The 26,745-nt window shown below is 39.4% G+C and overlaps 1 protein-coding gene across 1 annotated transcript in view; it reads left to right on the top strand.

The window, feature by feature from the left end:
* The first annotated feature begins 4,586 nt into the window (after window positions 1-4,586).
* The window catches only part of LOC145996575 (uncharacterized), a 28,515-nt gene continuing 6,356 nt past the window's right edge, over window positions 4,587-26,745 (top strand). The window contains exons 1-2 of the mRNA XM_083133080.1: window positions 4,587-4,991; window positions 13,818-13,975. Of these exons, the coding sequence (XP_082989206.1) occupies window positions 4,799-4,991; window positions 13,818-13,975 (351 nt within the window). The 5' untranslated portion in view covers window positions 4,587-4,798. The remainder of the gene's footprint in view (window positions 4,992-13,817; window positions 13,976-26,745) is intronic.

Genomic DNA, 26,745 nt, shown 5'->3' with positions numbered 1-26,745 from the left:
GTGTTGGTAAAGAATACTTGGCATATCATTTGCCAGGATACATAGTGCGGTATATTTCCAAAGTGACGGATTGTAAACTGTGTACAACTTTCCTGCACGGGGAAATACTTCCGTTAATCCAACACTATGGTTCGGGCGACGGCTGTAAATACCTTACCTATGCATCGAAAAGTGTTTATGATGTGCTGTTACGAGTGGAAGAATTTGTTGCAGAAAAAATATCATGTGCTAATAGTTTATGGGGTGATATATTTTTTGAGTGTTTGGACAATTTAAATATAGTTGCTGGAAAAACTTCGCAATTAGGATGCTGTGAAGATTATGTGCTGCGTACCCTACCTAAACTCGTATTTCACTATCTGAAATGTCGATTTTTCTTCCGCACCAAGGAGATAAGAAAGGAATTAAGTGCCTCGAAGACAGCAAAATCATCTCGGAAATTCTCCAAACTATTCAGCTGCTGAGCTTTTCTCCAAACGTAAGTAACACGCATTTTTGTTTCTTATGTAGTTAGTTATGTAAGCAACGCGAGCATCTTCCGCGCCCTCTCAAACGTCACCACTGCTATCTAGGCGGTGGACCATGGCAACTCAGGGAGTGCGCACACTATTGCTTCTATACGCTCTGCTACGTTATTCAAGGCGCTGTAGTCCTAACCATGCTCAAACACACCAATTCATTGATGCAAATCCCAGGCCAGCGTCTCCATTAGCGCACAACATTAATAGCCCCGTCTAGTTGGATGCACTTTTTGACTCTATGGCTTTGACTCTCTTTGCACCGAAGGGTTGCACGCAAAAAGTATCCTATTCTCTTTGGGTTCCACGGTGCAACTCAGAGTCGTCTAGTTCGTTGATTTGGAGTCTTAGTATATTTGGTGTCTGCACAGCACTACCTTCCGGACCGGTGTATGCATGGTGTATGGTTACGTGTTGCGTGCTAACTCTTTGTGCTAACTAATCAAATCACAGTTTAAAGCAGCAGACAGGCATTTGTTGAATATTCTGAACTTGAACACCGCTACAGACGGATGAGAAACATAGATGGCAGTGCGATCAATGTCGGTGCTAATTTTCTTATGAAAGTAATGCGGCTTTGTTAGTTTTTGGAGTATATTATGTAGATTTGTTTGTCTTGAAATGCGGTACGCGAATTGATGGAAACAGTTATATTTGTGGAGTGATTTGCAGTCACGAAATGGCATTAATTTGGAAAGAAAAGTAAAATAAAATGAATAAATAAATAGCATGCGTAACACAAGAAGAAACATCGCAATGTGATTCCGGACGTCAGGTCTTGGACTGTGTATTAGAGTTTATTTCTCTATGTTATTAGAATATAAATAGTATCCTGAGAGATATTTCATACCGAGGCGACAAACCACAAGTGTAGCTTGAAAGCGAGCAGTCTGTAATTAATGTAGCCTTTCGAACCGTAGGGACACAAGCTCTGATTGCACCGTTTCCTCAAGGAGATTTTACACAAAAGCGACACGCGACAAACGATACGAAGATTTGACACCAAAGCGACACATGTTGCTTGGAAAAGAGCCAATCAAGAGCAACATTTCACATTGTAGCGACATGACGGGAAACACAGGCGAGCGTTCGCTTGGTGAAATCCTCAAGCGATAAGTGTCGCGTGCCGCTTGTCGCTTTGGTGCGCAATCTCACTAAAGCAAGACACTCATTGCATCGCGTATGCGCGAACAACAAATCACGGCAACATGTTGCAAGCTATTGAGGAAATGGCCCAGTTTGAGCGACGCAGAAGCGACAAACTGACACGTGTGGCTTATCGTGTCGCCTAGATCTGTTGTTCTAATGTGCGGTTTATCGTGTCGCCTATCTGTTGTGCACAAGCAACGCTTGCTAATAGACTGGAAGGCACCATGTCGCTTGTCACTTAGTTGGGAACTCCCCCTGTAGCGCGTCGCTTCGGTCTCGGCACCCTTCCTTTAAAGAGCTTTCCGACCGAAGTAACAAGTGGCATGCGAATAAGACATATGAACGTGTATTTTGCTGTTTGGACCCTCATGTGCAATTAATGCTATTTTACAATCTGGAAGTGTGTGTCACTAGTGTGAACATCCCGTGTCGCTTATCCCATTGGTTTGAAAGTTGCCTTACACTCATGTCGATGGCACTAAGAAAGTTTTGTGGGGTTCCCCTTGTCGTTTCATGCAATCACCATTATCATCATCACCGCGATTAGTTTAAAGCGGAAGAAAAGAGACAGTAAATATCAAAAATACAAATGCTTCAGTGTGTATATCTTTAAAAGAAATGATGATGATGATAATAATGAACCTAATTCATACACAAAAATGTAGTTGCCAAGAGCATTCCACGCGTATTTTTCTCCCGTATTATTAACGAAAGTATGACGATAACAGGACTTGGTCGACTGTCTAGAAAGTTCGTTAATATCTTCGCGACCACTGTACCAAATATCATAGCAACTATCACATTCATAGAAATGCTTCATGTAAAAGAATCAGACGTTGCAGCGAAAACCCCATTTACTTCCATTATAAGCAGTCGAACACCAAGCACCGGGTTCAACACCAGCGCCTCTAGCGGATCATTTTCGAGTGGAACCAGCCAGAGAGCGCAGAACCGTGGCGTTTTCCACACTATGTTATCCACCGCTTTCCGTAGTTGGCTGAACCTCTGGCACCTGGCAGGTTCCACTCAAAAAGGATATCGCTAGAGGCGCTGGTGTCGGTACAGGTCCATGGCATTCGTCTGCTACTGCTTATAATGGAAGTAAATGGAGTTTTCGCTGCAACGTCTGATTCTTTTACATGAAGCATTTGTATGAATGTGATAATTGCTATGATATTTGGTACTGTGGTCGCGAAGATATTAACGAACATTCTAGACAGTCGACCACGTCCTGTTATCGTCATACCTTCGTTAATAAGACCGATTAAAAATTCGCGTGGAATGCTCTTGGCAATGGCAACTAAATGTTTGTGTATGAATTATGTTCATTATTATTATTATCATATCATTATATTATTATCATTATCATCATTTCTTTTAAAGATATACACCAAATTGTGCGAACAACAGATAGGCGACACGATAAACCGCACATTACAACAACAGATCTAGATGACACGATAAGCCACACGTGTCGCTTGTGCGTCGCTCAAACTGGGCCATTTCCTCAATAACTTGCAGCATGTTGCCGTGGTTTGTTGTTCGCGCATGCGCGATGCAATGAGTGTCTTGCTTTAGGGACAAGCGACAAGCGGCACGCGACACTTATCGCTTGAGGATTTCACCAACCGAACGCTCGCCTGTGCTTCTCGTCATGTCGCTACGATGTGAATTGTTGCTCTTGATTGGCTTCTTTCCAAGCAACATGTGTCGCTTCGGTATGAAAATTGCCTTGGACCGAAGGAGCCGTGTCGCTTTGTTGTGAAATCTTCGTATCGTTTGTCGCGTGTCGCTTTTGTGTAAAATCTCCTTGAGGAAACGGTGCAATCAGAGCTTGTGTCCCTAAGGTTCGAAAGGCTATATTGATTACGGACTGCTCGCTTCCAAGCGACACTTGTGGCTTTTCGCCTCGGTATGAAATATCTCTCAGGATACTATTTATATTCTAATAACATAGAGAAATAAACTCTAATACACAGTCCAAGAGCTGACGTCCGGAATCACATTGCGATGTTTCTTCTTGTGTTACGCATGCTATTTATTTATTAATTATATTTTGCTTTTCTTTCCAAATTAATGCCGTTTCGTGACTGCAAATCACTCCACAAATATAACTGTTTCCATCAATTCGCGTACCGCATTTCAAGACAAACAAATCTACACAATATATTCCAAAAACTAACTAAGCCACATTACTTTCATAAGAAAATTAGCACTCGTACTGATCGCACCGCCATCTATGCTCTCATCCGTCTCGGGAACCAGTTTCTTGGGTCGTTTCCACACTACGTTATTCAAGGCGCTGTACCTGTACTGCACCGAGTGACAAAAAGTGCAGCCAACTAGACGGGGTTAAGGCATTTCTTCGAAGCAGAGTTGAAGAGAAGGAAGCAAATGGTGAAGACAATTGACAATCATCTTGCAATTCATATTTTCACACTACATCTCAAGTAAACAAGAAGATGCATTTACATTAAGTTATGTCAATATCTATTAAAAATATTATGTACCGAATTTATCATTATGAAAACATAGATGAATTTAACAGAACCTACCTTTTTGTGAAATATATCCTTATAAAGCCGTACTGCACTTGCGCTTTTCCGCCGTTTTCCACTATTCGGACACTGTCTAAATTGACCGCAGATAGCGCGTGGATCCTTTGCTACCTCGCTTTGCTCCAATGTTGAGCCAAAGCAGAGAGTGGTTGAACGTTCCTAAAGCTTTGTCACAGATTACTCATGAGAGTCTTATTTTTTTGTCACAGATTACTCATGAGAGTCTTATTTTTTTCTCCTGACACAAAGTTGCTCCAAAAAAGTAATCCATAGTATCTCACATAAATTACGGTTTAAAACAAACAAATGTATGAGATACCGCCCAATATTGATGCGATGAACAAGTTGATTTCTCTAATACGTCACATTGCACAAGACAGCAGACGCCATCTAAAGACCAGCCATGATGAAAGGAAAAAACAAAAGAAATCTATCATTTTAAAACACGAAAACTGGTAAACTGTGCGCTAGTTTCTTGCGTCGTCGGTTTGTGTTTATTTCCAATATGAACGAGTTGTTCGTGTATTTTTGTATTTTTCGGTGTTTTTAGTGCTGTGTTATTCGTATGACAACATGGAAGAAGACTACGGGGCGAAATTTGACGAGCTAGTTCGTAGCAGACTGCATGATGTGTGCATAGAGGAAAATGAATACAGGGGATTCATTGAAGATGAAGAGAAATTGAATGAATTTATGTTTTTTCTCAGTGCTTCGGGCCAATTTTTTTTCAGGAGAAACTTATCGAAGCGCCCCGATAAAGAAACCCGTAAGTGATTTTTTTATTTGCATAATGTATGGACACTTTTATAGTGATGCTTTACACTTTAAATTGAAAGGGGCGGCGACCTCCTTGGCGGAATGATTGGCATAGAACGCTACGATGTCACGGTTCCCGGGTTCGAATCCCGTTATGAGTGTTCTTTGTGAGTGTCCCTTTATCATGTCATTGTTAATCCTCATCTTCGCGATTAGCAAAACTTGGCAGAAAAATTAAATAAAAAATAAACCAAATTATTCGAATTTTATGAAAATGCTAGTAATGGATAATTTGCACATGCATATCCCCCGACCTATTGCAGTTTGCCCATGATTATCTCTTCCTAGCTAGGAATTTCGGTAACACTTTACTATACCGCAGACGCATTACTTCAAATTGACAGGAGAAAGTACTTACGCAAATCATTTTCTGTAGCGTTGTTGATGTTCGGGAATGTAGTTTTGATCCATTTTAATGCGAATGCATGTGGTTTTCTACGAAAATCTATTTCCGACGCGCTATTGCTGCTGACGCCATTTGCTTTCTGCAGGAGAGCACAATACGCGCTATTGCTGCTACTACAAGCCGATGTTTTCCGTATATGCTAAATTAAACGAAAGGAGTGCTAATGGAACCTAACCTAACCTAGTAGGCACACCTCGTTCCCGTGATGGTTCGTGGGGCTATCGTGAATTTTTGGGCTAACGTCTCAATGGTTTTTGGGGCTACCCGTGGATGGTTTGTGGGAAATAAGGAACAACAGTAAGTACTCGTTAATGTATGAAATAGACATTATTTTCGTTAGGAATTCATTATTTCACCTAAAGAAATGTTCCGCAATGAAGAATAGTACGTTAGGAATGTAAAAAATTGTGAAATAAATCATTGATAGGTGTGTCTGGTGTAGTCAAGTAGTACCGGAATTGCTACTTCGGGCACTGGAGATGTCAAATCTACCTTGCACTTGAGAAATTTCGGCATGAGTTTACAATACCGGACCACTCTCCAATTTCTATAAAATTTCGTCTACTTACTAATTTCGATGTCCTGATGACGTATCTGTAGTTCATATTTGGCGGTCACTTCTTAAAATTGTACATTTACGTGTAGAACTTGTAAAATAACCTTACGATTTACCACGGTGATTGTCCATACACAGCAATTCGGAACCACCTTTCTTTCACAATTCGTTAATGGCCTTCCTTTACGCACAACAATCTTGCTGACGTCAGACGAGGAATGCCTACGAGGTTAGGTTAGGTTCCATTAGCATAAATACAAATAAAAATTACTATTTTAGCTAAGCGAACTATACCTTGTCTTGCCTGTTGATTTCTTCATGTTGGGAAAAGGGCGTCTTCCGTGGAGCTATTGTTCTTATGGTAGGGTTATGTTACGTTAAGAAAACATAGTTTATTTCGTTTTTTTTTTCGATTTCCATACTTGACCGCCAATTATTAAATGCAGATTCGTGATTAGGAGGTCTCAATTAGCGAGTAGGCGAAATTTCATAGAAATTGGAGAGTGGTCCGGTATTGTAAACTCGTTCCGAAATTTCAAATTTACGTGTGGATCACAATATATTTTTTGTTTTATTTTGGTAAAGCAGAACACATTTACACACGTAGATGGTACGGGGCCAGTGACCAATCATACACTTTTGTAAATATGTACAGGTTTTTTCAGTGTACAGATTGCGATGTTTTACAAAGCCTGAAATGTATTTCAACATATAGAAACATCAGTAGTATTATAGTATGGGGGTCACACATATAAATCATATATTTCACACTTTTTTACATTGCTAACGTACGATTTTGGAATGCAGAACATTTCCTAAGGTGAAATAATGCATTTCTAACTAAGATAATAGTTAGAAATGCATTATGTCTATTTCTTACATTTAGGAGTACTTACTGTTACTTGTTATTTCGATTCTGTAACACATTATGGAGGGCGATAGCGTGCCGGTTCAGGGCGCATTGTGCAGAGTGTTTTGTCGATTGATGCAGTGTTGCAATCTCGTTCACCGGAAAATACCTACTTTCGTGCCCAGATTTGAAATTATGCTAATACCTCACAAACCATTGACGTTAGCCCCACTAACCATTAACATTAACCATACTAACCATTTTAAGTACTCGTTAATGTAAGAAATAGACATTATTACTACATTCACAAACTTCCACAATGCTACAGAAAATGATTTCCGTAAGTACTTTCTCCTGTAAATTTGAAGAAATCCATCACCCCTATACTATAATGTTACCGAAACAACAAATAATTCCAAATTTATGATGGTGCACAGCAGGCTCCGTACCTGGGGGGGGGGGGGCAAGGAAGCCATGCCCCGTCCCTTGAGCCATGAAATATTTTGATGGAAACCTACAAAAATAACATGGCTAATTTTATTTTCTTGTATAAATGAATGGGTTGTCTCTGGAGAAAGGCAGACTCCAGAAGTCTGCAGTCTACTATATTTATTAATTTTAGTTTTTTTTAACCATTTATGGGAAGCTAGTAAATGTTCCAATTTGGTCGGGGCAGTTCACCATATTTACTCCCTGTTTTTTGACATTTTTCAAACTGCAGTCTTGATGAGAAGATGTATTTTTGTATTTAATTCATATTCAGACATGTTCTTCATTATAAGGATAATTTCATAGCGTTAGTGGTCACATTCAGAGTATGAATTCCTATGGTGGAAGGGGGATCTTACACCTTCCCACCAACGATCTTGTTCTATTAAAATTTTCTGAGGGTAAGAGTTTGTGTTATATGCTAACAACGGTAAAAATCTGATATTCCCCGGACACCTATAACTTCTTTGTTTTGTCAATTTTTGACATTTGTACTTACCTATCTGCTGCACGGAACATTGTTTTCATGTTTTTCGTCCCGGAATCGGTGGGAAATTTAAACAAAAAAATTATTGGGTCCAAATTTCCCACAGATTCCGGGCTCCGCCCCTGGGGTAATTAACCTACCCCCCCCCCCCCCACTGCTAACGTGGCCCCGCCTCTGCTCTGCCTCCTCGGCTTTATCTATAGAGTCCCTGTTAAACGCATGTTACAAATTGGCCGGAGTCATCTGCCCCAAATGAGCCCCAAACTTTTAAATTTGAAGAAATCCATTACATCACACAAAACACCTTCCGGATGTTAGACAATGCTGCAGGAACTTATTACCGTAAGTAGTTTCTTCTGTAAAAATGAAGAAATCTGTCCGGGGAATATCAGATTAGTACCCTAACAACAAAGATAAGCAATTGGTTTGTACTTCAAACATACTTTACTAAGATAAAACATCATAAACACATACAAAGAAGGAATAACAAAGAATAATGTCAGCCTGTGTGTGAATGTTGCATACATGTGTGTGTGTATATATATATATATATATATATCTTTTTTTAGGGCTGGTAACAGCATTGGGTAAAATCGTACTTCTACAGTCGTAGATAAGATTTTAAAATTATATCCAATTGAACTAGTAAGAAATGGAGCCGTAGCTGCAAAAGTTGTTGTCATTGTCACCCTAGCTCCCTGGAACATAGAAATTAGACCGACCTGTCATTTCTCTCCATTTCTCACCTCTTTTCATGGAGTAAAACATAGCACTTACATGTTAATTTAATAGGAAACTAATGTCTTCTTAAAGTGTCTAATTTTTTGTCCCTCCACCTAGTTATCTTTAATTTGCAATCGATTTTACAGATGTGAACAATAACACACACCTAATAAAAAGCTATAATTAAATAATATCTAACACTTATTAAAAACATTTCACCTATCTTCTAATTTCTTGACATTTTGAACCAGTCGTTAAAGGAATTAATTTGTTAGTTTATGAATGTAGCAAATAAATTTGTTTATACAGGTATGTGTTTATAAATATATATAAATTAATTAATTATTTCATAATTGACATATATTTCATGACAATTTTATATACGAGGGCTAACCTCCGATAGGGCATGAAATCATAACCACAGAGAATAGCAAAATGGGTTTATTGACAAAAGTTATGTACACGTATAAACTACTTTTCAACATAATCACCAAGAAGATTCAGACATTTATCGTACTGATGCAACAGCTTTCCAGTATCCTCTGCAAAGAAAGATGCCGCCTGTATGTTGAGCCAGGTCTGCTGAAGCTCCGCATTGGTGTGGAAGCACTGTCCTCCCAATTACTTCTTCAGCCAGGAAAAGTTGGGAAGTCACTCGGCACCAGGTCTGGGATGTAGAGAGGGTGATCAAACACTTCCAAGTGGATTCGTTGAAGAAGGTCTTGGGTTGATGCAGCAGCATGCGGCCGGGCATTGTCATGAAGCAAGACAATGCCCGAAGACAACATTCCTCTCCGGCACACAGCTCATTCGACGGTGAATCTCTGCTGCATTGTGCCCCTCTGCCTGTAGAAATCATATCACACCACACACCTTGCACTTGGCGGGAGAGTCTATTGTAGCAGACATCTCTACGTGCCCTTCGCTCAGCTTCAACTGAAGCCTTGCCAGGGGAGACACCGAACATGCTGCGTGATGCTCCGCTTCCTAGCACTTCGCATGCCTCCTGGCGGCACCATCGGAGGTTAAGAAAAAATTAGCCCCCTCGTGTGTGTTTATATATATATATATATATATATATATATATATATATATATATATATATATATATATATATATATATATATATATATATATATATATATATATATATATATATATATACCGGGTGAATCACCTAAAACTTGCACCCCAAATATTTAAAAAAGAAAGAAAAATATTGAAAAACTGCTTTCGTAGATATAAAGGTATGAGAGGGGCTCATGAAATTAGTGGATACAATATGTTCAACTACCTAAGGAAGTACAATTTTCAACACAAACTTAGTTTTTTTTAAAAATGGAAACCCCCATTTTATTTTTAGCTCATTTGAAATTGCAGAAAAAAATGATTAAGAAATCATTTTTTACACTCTTCTGCATACTGTGTGTTGTGCTTTAGAACAACTGTGGGTTACAATAAAGTGTGTAGTTTATACATTAGTAAGTTTTGACAAATTATCTAAAAGTTTCTGCTACATCTTTCTGAGTAAGTAAGGGTGTTGCAAAATACACTGATTAACCAGACATTAGTGTACGTACGTCAGAACTGTTTCTGAGAAAGTGATATATTGTTTTTAACTCTGAAAAGGATGAGATTACATTTATCTCTGGTGAGTGTAGGAAAAATGCAGCACAAGCATGCAGACTGTATGCATGACGGCATTTGCGCTCGGCTCTGCCGACATCATAGTAAAAGATGCACCTTCAAGCTCAACTTCACGTTACAATTACTTTAGAACTACGTGACATATTGCGATGTAACAAACGCCATTCTTAATGATTTTTTTCGTACTTTCAAATGAGCTAAAAATAAAATGGGGTTTCCATTTAAAAAGCTAAGTTTGTGTTGAAAATCGTACTTCCTTAAGTAGTTGAACGTATTGTGTCCACTAATTTCATGAGTGCCCCTCATACCTTTATATCTACCAAAGCAGTTTTTTAATATTTATTTTTGGTTAAGAAATATTTAGGGTGCAAGTTTTAGGTGATTCACCCGGTATATGTATATATATAACCAATGTTTCAGGCTTGCCCCCTACTCAAAAAAAATCCTGGGTATGGGACTGATGTACAGGCATTTTTTTACGGTAAGGGTGTAGAATCGATCCTTCCTAATAAAAACATGTATAATACATCGTTGGAAAGGGTATGAATCAAGGATTCCAGAAATGTAGGATTTCTGGTGAGGAAACAATAGGAAGTGGAAATAAACGTAGTATTAAGTTTGAGGAACCTCTATTAAAAATGAGACATAATGAGCCTGATTTATGTGAAGATGTAAGTTAAATGCCTAATTTCTTATGTTAGGTTTTTTTTGCTTAGTTATCTTAGCATAAATATATTATATTTACAGTGTATTGATGCTAGAAGAACCAAACCTAATGGAGCTAACCTAACATTCCTTGAGAGACGTCGCAACACAAGGTTGTCCTCACATTGTGCCATAAGGAAGACAAGTGAAGTCAGTGTCTTCCTTATTGCACAACGCTAGGACAACTTTGATCAATAAAGTAACCAAAAACCATATATTTCTCATACAAATTGAAGAAAAACAGTTTATATGAACAAAAATAATTTACAGCTATTATAAAATAGAAACTAGAAAAGTAGGTTGTTTAAATGATATGTGTAGTTATGTGTCTACACAATGGCTTACTTCATTGAATTAATTTTGGTGACCATTGTCACCATCAACATCGGAACTCGTAGTTGTCAGCGTGGAAGCTTTCAAGTCTGTGTTGTTATGCTGATGGCTTCTACCAGGTGTGCCGGTTAATAATTCTTAATTGATCCGAAAGAAAACAAGTGTATCTGGGGAGAAAGGTAACAAATGCTTTATTCAAAGTATGCGCCATCGCTAGCTATACATTGTGCCCATCTGTCCGTCAAATTGTGGATGCCCTTCCATAATAATCATTCACATTTTGAGGTGATCCAGTCAGCAAGCCATTGTTCGACATCTTCATAATTGTTGAAGTGTTGCTGGGAAAGTGAGTGAGACATCGATGAAAGCAAGTGGTAGTCCGAAGGGGCTAAGTCTGGTGAGTATGGCAGGTGGGGCAAGAATTCCCAGCCAAGTGCCGGAATGGTGTGTCTGATGCCTTTCACTGTGTGTGATGCTGCAAAATCACTTTTCCGTGTCTTGTCTCCCACTCTAGGCACTTTCCTATCAATGCATGGTTCAAATTGATGAGTTGTTGACGGTAGCAAATGGCATTCACTGTTTCACCTGGTTTCAGAAGCTCATGGTACACCACACCCTTCTGATCCCACCGAATGCACAGCATTGTCTTCCTTCTGAAGCTATTCGGTTTTGCGGTCGATGTTGAAGGTTGTGCTGGGTCAAGCCATGACTTTTTGCATTTTGGGTTCTCGAAGTAGTTCCATTTTTCATCCCCAGTCACTATCCAATTCAAGAAAGACTTTCTTTCATGGCAAGAAATCAACACTTCACACAGTTTTTTTTTGCTTTTCCATTTGTCTGTCGTTCAGATGATGTGGGACCTATTTCCCTGCCTTTTGGATCTTTCCCATGGCATGAAGACGATCAGATATGGTTTGGTGACCAACATTTAGGTTCTCTGCCAGTTGTTGTTGCGTTTGCGTATCATCTTCATCCAACAGTGCTTGCAATTCGGCATCTTGGATTTTTTTCATCTGGCCTTAGCGATCTTTGTCTTTCAAGTCGAAATCACCACTTTTGAATCGTCGAAACCAACGCACACATGCATCTTGCATTAGGACATTGTCACCGTACGTTTCCACAAGGATACGATGGCTTTCACTCACGTTTTTCTTTTGGTTGAACAAGAAAGGCAGGATGTGCCGCACATGCTCCTTATTTGGTTTGAAGGTCAACATGTTTCCCACAGAAACCCAATATCACGATCACTCGCACTCGGTTGCACATCCACGGCATTTTGACAAGTACTGTCCTGGCAACACACTGACGTAACAGTTGAGACCGTGCACCAATCCTTGCTTCCAGCGACGAAATTAAGAATTAATAACTGGCACACCTGGTAGACGTGCTGTTGTTGCTGAATCATTTGCTGTGACCTGTGTCACTGCTTGGTGTTACCACCTCGTGTAGTTTAAGTCAGACGTGGTGGGCTTCTTTAGCTTATCATTCTCACAATGTTAGAGCTGTGAGACTTCAATGGTGTAGTTGTATCGCCTTATCCATTTCATCAAGAGGTCTTGGGTTCAATATGTGGTGGAGGCACATAGTGGTTCAGATCCCACTATAAAACTATAGATCCAGCACCGATTAGTCTATCTGTGCATGAAGTGGGCTTAACAAACTGAACAACAGAATTGCAGTTGTTTTGACACGTTTTGTGTGCTAAGGTGTTAAGTTTTGCCTTTAAACCCACTTTGTGCACAGAAAGGCTAATCGGGATGGGTCCTATGTGAATCCACCAGGTATCAGTGTAAATGAACAGGAAAGGAAGAATAGTGCATAAATGTGAGTCGATCAAGCACATGAGCACTGACCAGCTCATTAAATATCCAACAATGTTGGCCAAATTAGCACTGCACTCACTCAACATTGCTTACAATCATTTTCAAGGTATAGTTTACTCTTTTTAAATGATAAATGGCTGGTCTAGTTTGCTTGTAACTAAGGCTGAGCTGATACCATTTTGAACCAATAATGATGCTAATGCTTCAAGATTTTAACATATCAAAGTTGTTCACAGTATTGATTAATATTAGTGGCTGAGTATTCAATTGTGATTATAAGCATCAATTTACGAGTGTTTTGCTTTAAAATATTCACAAATTACATCAAAATATATAATATTGCGGTAAAATCAATGTAAACTTTGAATTTTCCATAAATTCCAGGATAATTAGACTCTACGAGTGTTCCAGACTTCGCAAATTAAAGTGTCGGCCAATATCTGTAAATAAAATCCATCTGATACCTTCCAATACCAATATCACTGGTATTGGCAGAGTGGTTATCGCAACATGCTGTGATGGAAGAGGCCCCGAGTTCAAATCCCAGCCTAGACATGGCTGTTCTTCTTGAGTGTCCCATCATCATTCATCCTCATCATCGCGATTAACCAAAAGTGCCACAAAGCGACGCTAAATAACAAATCAAATTGATAAATCAGCATCGAATCGGCTCAGCCCTACTTGTAACCCCTCTACATGTTGGAAAATGATGTTGCCAGAATTTCATTACATCTGATTGTGTTTCATTTCTTTCAAGGGCACTTGTACTTTCACCGGAAGGTAGGAGATGGCATTCCATTTTTTGGTCCAGTCTTTGAAGTGGAGGATGTTATCTACTATTGGTGTGTTCATGGGAAAGTCCGGGCAGGCGGTAAAACTGAAGAAGCTTCGGCTGCAGAAAGGGCAAGACAGATCGTAAGTAGAGTTACATTTTGCATTGTGCTGTAGCGTGGTAGGATTTCACATGAAACTGTAGGCAATGTAGCTTAATGAGATAGGCAATGTTTGAATAAATTTTGTGCTCCCCACCAGAGCTTGTTTAGACACACTAAGGATGATCGGAAAGATAGAATACAAATCCTACAAATTCACTAGGTATTTATTAGATGAATACAGACGGACTCACGTGAAAGGACACTACATACACTACTTCTCAACATGGTCCCTCCCCGGTTCAGGAATTTATCCCAGCGCTACATGAGGCTTATGATGATTATCTGTTGTCAGAGCCCAATCCTTGCTTCGAGCTTGACATCATCATCCGAGTGAAACCGGCTTCCTTCTGGCTGGTAGGCTATGATGTTCGGTCTTCTGGACTCATTTCACTTTTCGTTTTACATCTAATAATGTGGTTGGTAGTTTGTAATTTTTCACAAAATTTGCATGTTACTTGCAACCCTGCCGTGTGCTGTTTCGCAGCAGAAAATGACGTCACAGATACGATCAAATGTTGTGTTGGGTTGCCAGCATCCAGGCGGCAAAACGGTCTTTTTGAAACGGCTGTTACTGAGAAAAGTTGTTTGTTTTGATATCCTCTATACAAATCCGTGGTCCGTGGGTGCCATTAAAAATACACCCTGTGACCAGATTGTGAATTTCCACAATCTGCACGTATGGGCCGACGTGATTATGCAATCATGTCATCAACACCGGTTCGCCTTCAATGTGGTGGGGCTCTATGTCCCCCCCCCCCCCCCCGCTTAACAGACGGACATACGAAGCGTTCTTACGGGACACCTTACCTGTGTGAATGTTCGTCAGTTTCTGGATCGACATTTCCGTGGTAGGTAGATAGGTAGAGGTGGACCCATTACGTGGCCTCCATGCTCTCCAGACCTCAACCCACTAGACTTTTATTTGTGGGGACATTTAAAGGCTCTTGTGTACGCAACGTTGGTGCACGATGCTGAGAGTCTTTGTGTCCGTATTATCGGCAGATGCGATACGAAATGGAATTATCCAGGTATTCACAAGTGCATCCAGGTTGCTTCATGTGTCTGTGCACATGGCGGACATTTTGAGCATTTCTTGTGAACCTGTTTGTCTGTTACCTACAGGTCTGGTGTGCAGTGTTCTATGGGGTGTTGTGTGATGTAGTAGCATACGAACTGTAATGTGTCAAAATGCGTTTCCTGACTACGATGTGTTTCTCGAACTCCCCCCCCCCCAATTTCATTTGGGGTCAATGCCAATGTCTCCCACAATGTTTGCCGCCAGTTCAGATGTGGGGTATGTGGCATCTGACAGCTTTTACAACATTCCACACTACACCGCTTTCACCTCATACACAGTGTGCAGCGTTTTCGAAAATGCACTCCAACGCGTCATTGACGCATTTCCCGACCCATATTCATATAACATTATTTCATCGCCTCCATGTGAGGAATATGTACCCTAAGTAGGGACATACATTTATGTTACACACACTATGTGTGTATGCTAAAGGTCCCGGGTTCGATCCCTGGCTGGTTCCAATCCGGGAACTTTTCTAACGATGGAAGCGGCCCCGGCGCCCACCCAGCGTCGAATAACATGGGTACCTGGGGGAAACCCTGGGGGGTAAAGGTGGTCAGGGGTGTGATGCTGATCACATCACTCCCACTCACGACCGGATCAAGAAAGTGTAGGGCTTTACCCCCACACCCCCTATACACCTTCATGGTGTTGTGCCAAGCACAGGGGAGCAGTTTTTTTTACCTGTATGTGTGTATGTATGTATGTATAGTAATATAATATAGTAATTATTATTAAATAGCTTATTTTATTTTATTGTTATGTATATATATTTTACATAAATAAAAAATATATACTTATTGAATATATGAATATCCACAGTGATAAAGCCTCATAAGAGATAAGAGAAGGCCCAGAGACCTCTATTACGGAATATTTTATTACTTATAATTCCATTAAATGGCGCTTAATACATGAAAACTGAAATTTTAGGTCTTACAATAATTACCGCTAATTTCCACCCCTGCCTGGTACTCGATCTTCGCATGCTGTGAAGCATGATGGTATTGAGGCATTCCTTTAATGATTAGTAACATAACTGAAATCACACTATTTTTAAAAGGGTGCGAAGTACACGTGCGAAAGTATTCAGAAAATCCATGTTTCTGAAGATTTCTGATCGATGTGTTAAAAAGAAAGTTGTCCGTGGCCATGTTCTCATTTACCATTTCATCATTTTATAAATCTTAGTATAATTTTAACAAAAACGTCGCATACTAAAGAAGAATTACATGAATGAAAGAGTTAAAAGGAAATAATTTAATTATAGATTTAGTTTATTTTACTTCACTTTTCTACCATTTTTGGCTGATCGCAAAGGCAGTCGATGAGATTGGGGCAATATGGTATCTTTTATTTGGTAAGCACTATATTTTTCATATTTCAACATACAAAACATTTCTGATTCTAAAATGGCGTAACAAAACGATTCTTTCACCTTTTACTGATATTTTCAAATCCCAAACTGCTATTCAGAGATTAAGATTAAGAAATGAGATTATCAGTAATTTTAGAGTATTTCTAGGCTAAAGTTTTGCAACGAAGGCTTTCAAATATAGTGCATGCTTGGAGAGGGCCAAGGTGTCAAATATGAGGCAAGTCGCCAGCTATGGCTATATTCTGATCTGTAATTATCGTAGCAGCTAGGTTCTTGGTATTGTGTTTGAATGAAATCAGTCTGAGCTTTACATGTCTTTTCAGATCAATGGTCACTCTTAGATGTGACCGCCACTACCCCCAACCCCGAGAAGTCTAAAATATCGATCATGCCTCGACCTTGCCACCTAAAACTACCCCCCCCCCCCAACGTAAAAATAAATCACCCGTGAACATAAGAGTGAACGGTGTTACCTTTCTCTGAGGTCTAAAACTAAACCAATAGCCCTAAACATGACGTTTAAAATAAAACAGTAAACTTTTAATAAGTCCAAGTGGCCATGAAATAAAAGTTCCACCCCCTTCCCACGAGAGGAGATGGTTCATACACTCCAAAGTTTACAGCGTTAAAGCCCAAAAGGGCAGAGAGCTGATGGTGTATCGGAACGATACTTGTCTGTCTCTAGTCTCGTCTTTTTATGTCCTTTCACACAGAAAATATAAATTTGTAAAGAAAACGTAAGGAGAGAAGTAAAACTTACCAATCTCTTGATTCTATATCAGGAGACTAATTGCAGTGCACTGATGCGCGATCTTGCAGTCGGTCTACTTTCTGCAAATGATTTAAATGTGTATAAACTAACTATATGTGCACAGTTATATCGCTTGGTGTGGAAGGAAATCCAAACTCATCACTACCATTTGCAGAGTAAATGCCGAAACACACCTTCTGCAGTTATTCTACTCTGAACAATGATCACCAAGTCTAAATTTGGAAAGCGAAGGGGAGATTAGCTTAGACTTGAATTTCCAAGAACTTAAAAGGTGCACCTTTTCTTATGGCCGATGGCCTTTTTGACAGCAACGGGTCTCTAAAGGAAGCTTGTGTTCGGAAAGTGCACTGGAAGATTTACAGTTATTCTGTCCTCTGTGCCCTCCCTGGTGCATTGTTATATGTGAGCGCACTTGTAGGTACAAAACCTGGCATGCTTCAAAGCAAAACTGGAAACAGGGTCAGATAATTCCTACGTGGATACTTGACTGTGATGTCACATGCTTCTTGTTAACGAAAACTGAGTGCACGTTCACAAATCTAGTGCAAAAATATTTTTCCAAATATTCACAACCAAGATAAGTTGAAATATATGTAGTCTCATTTTTCAGGGTGTGACTGGTGGGGGGGGGGGGTAGCAAAAAGACAATATTGCCCCTCCTCTGTGGCTTCTTAACATCAGGTAATACTGAAAGCACTTGTGGGTAGAGGAGGAACTTTCTTGCCCATTTAGATTTATTAAAAGTTTACTATTTGTTTTAAACGTCATGTTCAGGGCTGATGGCTTAGTTTTAGACCTCAGAGAGAGGTAACACCATTCATTCTTATGTTCACATGTAATTTTGTATTTTAACACGTGCTAATAGCACCGTGCCATGTAGGCACGTTTAAGGGGTGTGGGGATAGGGCCCACACATTTCTAACAATATCATGTGTACTCATATTAGTAGTAATTTGTGAGAGTTTTAGGGCAATTTTCAAAAATATAGCTGTATGCCAGTGGAAACATTGGTTCATACACCCAATACTGAAACCCGTGATATTTTTATATAATACATTTCAGATTTTTAATATTATCTTTGACATGTATTGATTATGCTGTGCAACAGTTTTCATTGTAGTAAAACCTGGGATTCCCTATCAAACAATTACCCAAAGTTGAGTATATTGATCTTCACAAAAAAATATTTTCTTTAAAGATTTCTCTATTTTATGAACAGTTAAGATTGGTAACACAGTTATTTTCTGTTAGGACTGTCCTTCTCCTCTCCAACAATACCTCAATCATCACAATACTCCACATAGTTTCAGTGATATGAAATGTGTTGTGTCACATGGTGTGTTCGTTTGTCCACCCAATTTCTGAAAATCTTCAAATTTTCAAAAATTTGTAACTTACAAAATATTTGTTGGACAGGTCTGATATTACATATTTGTCATATTGGACCAAGTATCTATAAGTACGAAAATAATGGAAGTAAATCTGTGATTATGAAACAATTTTTTGTTCTTCAATTGGTTGATTTCACATGGAATGACCCTACTGTTTTTTTTCCTGACTTTTTACTGCTTCCTTTGAAAATTTTCACTTTCTCAAAATTTTGAGATCGGCTGTGACCCCATCAGGTCTCTCTGAAACCAAGTGTAAACAGTGTTCATGACGTAATACCACCTCCAGGCAGACACTATAACATGTGATAATGAAGCCAGTGGACCTTCGAGTTGAGATTGAGATTTTGTTGTAAGTTCACTTCGTGTACAGATAGGCTAATCGAGAGTTGACAAACAGGGATCGAATTGATGACCCCTTGGTTATGAAACACCAATGTTACTGTAATTTGATTTGATTGATTTGGATTACTTTACTTCATTTTCAGTGTGGCTACTCAGCAGGAATTCTTTGAATTCTGGAAATTATGCGTGAATTCTACGTGAATTTTTCTCCGTAGACATGCAAAATTGCAACTTTTATTAATCGAAATAAATTCATACATGTACAAATGCCCCGAGGCAAATTTTTTATAGTTTAGCTTTTAATTTTATCGAGGAAGGGACAAGGAAGCTGCTAACTAACTCTCTAGCCTTCTTAAACCCGAAGATTCATGGCTGCAGCAACACAGGCCTTCCATCTGTCCCTATCTTGAGCAAGATCTATATACTCTTTTCCATCACTACCAATTTCCTTTAGGTCCATCTCAACGTTGTCCTTCCATCTTCGTCTTGGCCTTCCTACAGGTCTCTTACCATCAGGTTTCCCAACAAGAATCCTGTGAACTCCTCTTTCCTCTCCCATTCGTGCCACGTGGCCTGCCCATCTAAGTCTTCTTGATTTAATCATTCTAATAATATCTAAAAATGAATACAAATTATGTAGTTCTAAATTATGTAACCTTCTCCACTCACCTGTCTCCTCATCCCTTTTAGGTCCAAATATTTTCCTAAGGATCCTATTTTCAAATACTCTCAATTTATGTTCCTCTTTCAATGTAAGGGACCAAGTTTCACACCCATATAATACTACAGGCAAAATTACTGTTTTGTATATTTTAAGTTTTAGTTTCTTAGATAATAAACGAGAAGACAAAAGTTTATGAAGAGAGAAGTAACATGCATTTTCTGAATTAAGCCTACTTTTTATTTCCTCTTTAATATATTTTTCATATGTTAATATTACTCCTAAGTATTTGAATTTGGAAACTGGTTCAAATGAGTTGTTATCAATAATTAGATTTTGATTATTACCTAACACTTGGTTTCGACCTGTAAGCATATATTTAGTTTTCTCTTTGTTAACTTCCAAACCTATCTCTTTAGCAGATTTGAAAAATATTTTAGCATTATTCTTAATTGTATTTATGTCATCCCCTAATAAGTCTACATCATCTGCATATGCTAACAACTGAGTCATACCATTTAATTTTAGTCCTTCTTTAGTTTCTTTTACCTTCCTAACAGCATATTCTAAGGCAAAATTAAAGAGCAATGGAGATAATGCATCTCCTTGTTTTAAACCATCATGAATTGTAAATTTGTCAGACACATTAATACCTACACGAATTTTACTTTCTGTTTCACTGGTGCATACATTTATCATACTAACAAGCTTCTTAGGTACTCCAAACTCGACTAATATATTATACACTGGCTGACAAAAAAAGTGAAGCACCCAGAAGGAGTGGTCGAAGATTACCCCATTTCGGTATACATGCATACCGTTGATGTGTGAGTAAATGATTAGATATACAAGGATCTGTAATGTGTAGAACGCCCACCAGAGGGCATTTGTGACGTCACCTCCTGTTGCTGATAAGGTGGAACCAGTCACCTGCTGTGCGTCAAACAGTGCAGCACGAAGTTCAGAGAGGAAAACGAAGCACCGGCGATGCCTCACAGACGCGTTAGACAGCCGATCCAGCAATTGACAGAGGCCGCATTGTGGGACTGCATGAGGCGGGTTGGTCGTATTGGGCAATTGCCAGGCATGTGGGCCATTCAGATGTCACAGTGGCCCGATGTTAGAATCAATGGGTACATGAGGGCATCCATGCACGTCGTGCAGGTTCAGGTCGACCAAGAAACACCACCCCGAGGGAGGATCGTCGTATGGCGCTCCAAGCAGTGCGGGATCCCACAACTTCAGCACCCGTCATCCGAGAACATGTACTGGACACTCTACAACATCCTGTGAGTTCGTGCACAGTGTTTCAACGACTCGCATCTGCCGGATACGGGTCCTACCGCTCCATGCGCCGGTTGCCGTTGACACCACAACACCGACGCTTGCGGTTGGTGTGGTGCCGTGCTCGGGAGGCATGGACAGAGGACGAATGGCGTCGCATCATGTTCAGTGAAGAGTCCCGCTTCTCCATGACCTTCGATGAATATCGTGTGCGGGTGTGGCGGCATCAAGGGCAGAGGGCACATCCTGTCTACATTGTGGAGAGACACACAGGTGTGACCCCTGGCATCATGGTGTGAGGAGCCATTGGATATGCGTTCAGGTCACCTCTAATAGTGCTTCGGCAGACTTTGACGGCACAGCTATACGTCACAGACATTCTGCGTCCACACGTCCTACCCCTTATGGCACAGCACCCTGGGACAGTGTTCCAACAAGATAATGCACGCCCACACACAGCCCATGTGTCTATGGACTGCCTAGAGCATGTTGAGGTCCTCCCGTGGCCAGCACGATCCCCGGACCTCTCCATCATTGAACATGTGTGGGATGACATTGGACGGGGACTCCGTCCTAGTGCCAACCTGTGGGATCTGGAGGGACTGCTGCAACACCTGTGGACGAACGTGCTTCAGGAGAGGATCCAAAGGCTGTTTGACACTAATCCGAACCACATAAGGGCATGCATTGCGGCCATAGGGGGTGTGACACCCTACTGACCTGGCGCCACCATTCCACCTGTAACTGCCAACGTCCTTGACTCTTGCATCCTATATTGTAATCAGTTCAATAAAGGTACATGGACTTTCAGCATATGTAGTTTCATTCACGTCCAACCACTCCTTCTGGGTGCTTAACTTTTTTTGTCAGCCAGTGTATAATTTATCTCTTTTGACCGAATCATATGCTTTTTTGAAATCAATGAATAGCTGATGGACATTTTGATAATATTCCCACTTTTTTTCAAGTGTCTGTCTGATGTGAAAAATTTGATCTGTAGTTGATCTGTTACGTTTAAATCCACATTGATAATCACCTATAATTTCATTAGCATATGGGGTTAGTCTTGTTAAAAGAATGTTAGATAATATTTTATATGTTGTTGAGATTAGAGAAATTCCACGGTAATTATTGCAGTTCATTTTATCACTTTTTTTAAACACAGGAACAATTATGGATTCTTTCCACTGTTGAGGGATTTCTTCTTTATTCCATATTAAACAAATTAATTTATGAATTTGACATATTAACGAATTCCCACCATATTTAATTATCTCAGCTGGTATTAAATCAATGCCAGGTGCTTTGTTATTCTTTAGCCTTTTAATAGCATCTTTAACTTCAGTCAAGTTAGGTTCTGGAACTAAAGGTTCTGCTGTGTGCACTTCATTTACTTCTGATTTATCTCCTGCATGAACATTTAAAAGGTCATTAACTCTTTCGCTGCGGAATTCTCTGGCACACAATATCCCTTGGCTGCGTAATTAAATTTGAAAATATATTTTTTTTATAAAAAAATTAGTTTTCACAATTACATTGCATTATATATGAGAGAGAACTTACAAAAGTCTTTACTTGCACTGGAAAACCATTCTGTAGTCTCTGGTGGTATGATATTTTGAAAAATTTTGAAATTTTGAAAAAAAGCAACATTTTTTTAGAAAGAATAATTCTACAAAATTACATTGCAAAATATGTTATAGAGAACTTACAAAAGTCATTCCTTGCACTGGCAAACCATTCTGTAGTCCCTGGTCGTATGATATTTTGAAAACTTTTGAAATTTTGAAAAAAAAGCAACATTTTTTTAGAAAGAATAATTTTACAAAATTACATTGCAAAATATGTTATAGAGAACTTACAAAAGTCATTCCTTGCACTGGCAAACCATTCTGTAGTCCCTGGTCGTATGATATTTTGAAAAAATTTGAAATTCCCGCACCTAGATCAATGCTGTTTTGCACTCTTGCTTCATGATGTTACGGACGGCGGTACCAATTCTTCATCAGACACTACACAATCACTGTCACCACTTGAAGTCTCATAAAAACTGTCGCTTTTATCGTCATAACTTAATTCACCTTCTGATTCTGAGTCGGCAAATAACAGTTGAGTAACATCATTATCAGACAAGTGTTGACGACATGAGGAAGCCATGTTGTTTACATTCGAACATGCATGTCAGAGCACTCAACGCTCATATGTCAAAGAATTCTAAACGGAGGCGTAATTAGCGACATCATACGGATAAAAACAAAACTACAAGTTCAAATAGTTCAAAATACTATCAACAGATGTCAGAAGGCCACTAAAAGCAACGTACTTCGGAAATGCGACACCCGCAGCGAGTGTAAGTATGAACTCACAATAATGCGATTTCCACGGAGCAAGGCACCTTGCGTGCTGTGCATAAAAGTGACGACCGCAGCGAAAGAGTTAAAGGAGTTCTTCCATCTATTTAGAATGTCGCTTGGGTCAACTAGAAAATCACAGTCTTTATCTTTTATCAAGTTTACTTTAGGTTGCCACCCCTTTCTAAATTCATTTACACCTTTGTATAAATCTCTGATATTTTTGTTTTTGCTGTTTGTTTCAGTTTCGTTAATTTTGCTTTTCAAGTAATCTCTTTTTTTACTTCTAAGCGTGCAGTTAACTTCTCGCTTTAGTCTATTATAATTGCTTAGATTTGTATCCTCAGAGTTATTTACCCACCTAAGACTAGCCTGATTCCTTATTTCTATTAGATTATGACATTCATTATCAAACCATGGCTTACTTTTTCTTGGTTTATAGTATCCTATACTTTCTTTAGCTGCTGATTCTATTGCATTACGTATGTGCTCCCAATTCTTATTTACATCTGTTTCATTTATATTTTCATCATCATTTAAATCCTGCAAAACATCAAATCTATTTGACAAATTTAATTTGGTAATCTTTCTTAATTCTTTCATCAGCAAATTTTCCTGTATTAAATTTTATAACTTTTAGATTTTGTTGCTTATGATTTATCACTGCGAGTCTTTCTCTTAATTTAGCAATTCCTAAATAATGGTCACTGGCACAGTCAGCACCTCTATGTGTACGAACGTCAATTATATTAGTATGCCTTCTCTCAGAGGCGTGGCGTGCATGTAGCCGCTGTTACCGCAGGTAACACTAAAATATAAAGAATTGAAGAACCTGTCTTAAAATATTATTACGTACATAAACTGGTAATATTGTCGTAAAGTAAACATTGCAGACTGACATTTTTTCTGACACCGGCAAAAGCGAAGAGGAGGACTGATCCGGTACGCTCCACAGGCAACATGAGGGAAGGGCCCTGAGCCCACCAAAGGAAGACTTGGCGTAGCGGTAAAGACTGTTAGGGCGGGAGGAGGAGGCAGGCTGTTTAGCCGGCGCAGTTGCCGGTGATCCTTACAGGAAACATACCAGTGTTGCCATATTCAATTGACAGAAAAGAGCTAAGTCTCCTAATCGGGTCTATCTTACTCTGAAGGTGTCCAGTCACACTGGGGAACGATGGCACAGTGTTAGTAGCGTCGCCGCCTTATAATCAAGGGATTCCGGGTTCGATACCCGGTGGAGGCACAAGTGGTTCGGATCCAACTTTAAACTGTCCCGATTAGCATTACTGTTCATGAAGTGGACTTAAATCGCCAAATCAAAATTTAAAAAAATCAAATCACACTGGGGCAAAAGCAAACTACCAAGTGATAATTTGTATTTACACTAAATATCAGCGATTATGAAAGTCCTCTTTGTCCTTCTTCGACATCATGGGCGAGAAGGAGAGGAGAGGGATGGGTATGGTCAAGGGGTCTGTCCTTCTAAAAATGTCAACCTAAAATTCTATATTTCACACATATAATATTATTTCGGTTACAGGAATTTGTGATAATTGTTGATAATACAGATTGACATTGACATACGTTGTCGCAGGAATGCAATAATTTCGGATTGAAGCAATGTTTTTAAGGTGGTAGAACTGTTTTTGGGTGAAAACAATACTTACAAGCATAATTTCCCGATTGTTATCTTAGCACGCTCTGAAGTGTCAGGTGTCGCAGGTTCGAATCCTCAGCAAGAAATGGTTATTTCAATGTTCGTTGTTATTATTTTACTTACATAATTATAAAAATTAATAATTACATACACAAAGAAATAATAATTTTATTTCAATAATTCACCACGCATCGTCATCGTCACGATTATCCTATAAAGCGAAAGTCTTAAAGGTAGCAAAGGACGTAAAATATACGAAATAGTAGTGGTGTCAGAAATGAGATTTCAGTGGATTTAGCGAAACATGGGAGTGGGAGTAGTTAGGAAACAGATGAAGACTACATCTACTCTACATACGTCTTATTTGAAACGAAAATGTTTCGCGATTTGGGCAAATCTGGTTTCAAAAGAACTAAGATGGCAACATTAGTAGAACTGGACTTCTTGCAGGTTCCAAAGGAAATATTGGGGAAGGGCCGATGCTGAGAGGGGAGGGGGCAAGGAGGGTGCTTCACATGTTACAAAAGTAAACAACGGTTTGTGGGAGGGACTGTGCAGTGGGAGTTTTGTGACTGGTGTCTTTCGTCTTTATGTTGTTTTCGGGCATTGTCAATTAATTTATGAAGCTTGCCCCGAGTTCCGAGGTGGCGGGTTCATCCTATCTGGACAGTGTGTGTAATCGTGCGATAGAAGATATTTTGAAGCAATCTTTCGGTTCGTTGTTTTGCAGAAAACATCGAAATTGTTGCGAAAGGGAGGCCAAAGCCTATTTTTAACGATTTAAAAACCAAGTCGTCTGCTGGATATGACCGACATTTCAATGTTTCGTGGTATAACGACTATCCGTGGTTATGTGGATGTGTGCAGTTTTCTAAACTCTTTTGTTGGCTATTTTCGGGTGAAAAAAAAAAAGTGTCGAATTCAGATGTGGATAACATGGACCATGACCATGACGCACCCAAAAATTCAAATTCAAATGAAAAACTTCTCTTTATGACAGCATCATAGAAGTTTTTTGATTTGATTTGATTGATTTTGCTTCGCTTGTGCCACTTTTGGCTAATTTGCGAAGATGGGGATGAGTGATGATATGATTAAATTGATGAATAGACATCACAAACGCCCATGCCAGGTTTCGAACCCGGGATCCCAGCATCATATAACTATTTTCAAAGACGGATTGATCTGCTCTATAAGTAGCCTTCGATGTTTCTGTAAGTATCAAATTACGTATTATTGTGTCAACAACCAATGTTTGCGATTTCACTTTAGTCCTTATGTCAACATTTTTTTTTCTGATTAATAACTTTACCAAAATCTAGTATTGAATTGCATACGTACCAGATTAATATTATATGAACTACTTGGAAGACATTGGGGGGGGGGGCATGAGGTGGGGAGGCGCCCAAGTCTCCCTTAAATGTCCTACTGATAACCGGTAACACTTTTAAAAATCCATGCCACGCCACTGCCTTCTCTTATCAATGAGAGTATGATCTATCTGATTATGAGTTTTACCATTTGGAGAAGACCAGGTATATTTATGGATATCTTTATGTTTAAAAGTGGTACTTTTCACAATTAAATTCTTATGAGGTTGCAAAAGTAATCAATCTTATACCATTATCATTATTATGGGGCCTCCCCGATGGCGCAGTGGTAGCGTCGTCGCCTTGTGGTCAAGGGGTCCCGGGTTCGATACCCGGTGGAGGCACATAGCACAGTGGTTCGGATCCCACTTTAAATCGTAGGTCCAGTCCCGATTAGCCTTACTGTGCATAAAGTGGACTTAAAACACCAACTCAAAACCAAAACCATTATCATTACTTAATTCAT

The sequence above is a fragment of the Lepisma saccharinum genome, chromosome 12 (assembly GCF_977018435.1).
Source record: "Lepisma saccharinum chromosome 12, izLepSacc3.1, whole genome shotgun sequence".
In the NCBI taxonomy this organism is placed as follows: Eukaryota; Metazoa; Arthropoda; class Insecta; order Zygentoma; family Lepismatidae; genus Lepisma; species Lepisma saccharinum.
The sequence above is the reverse complement of the archived record's forward strand: the minus strand, read 5'-3'. Positions and strand labels throughout refer to the sequence as shown.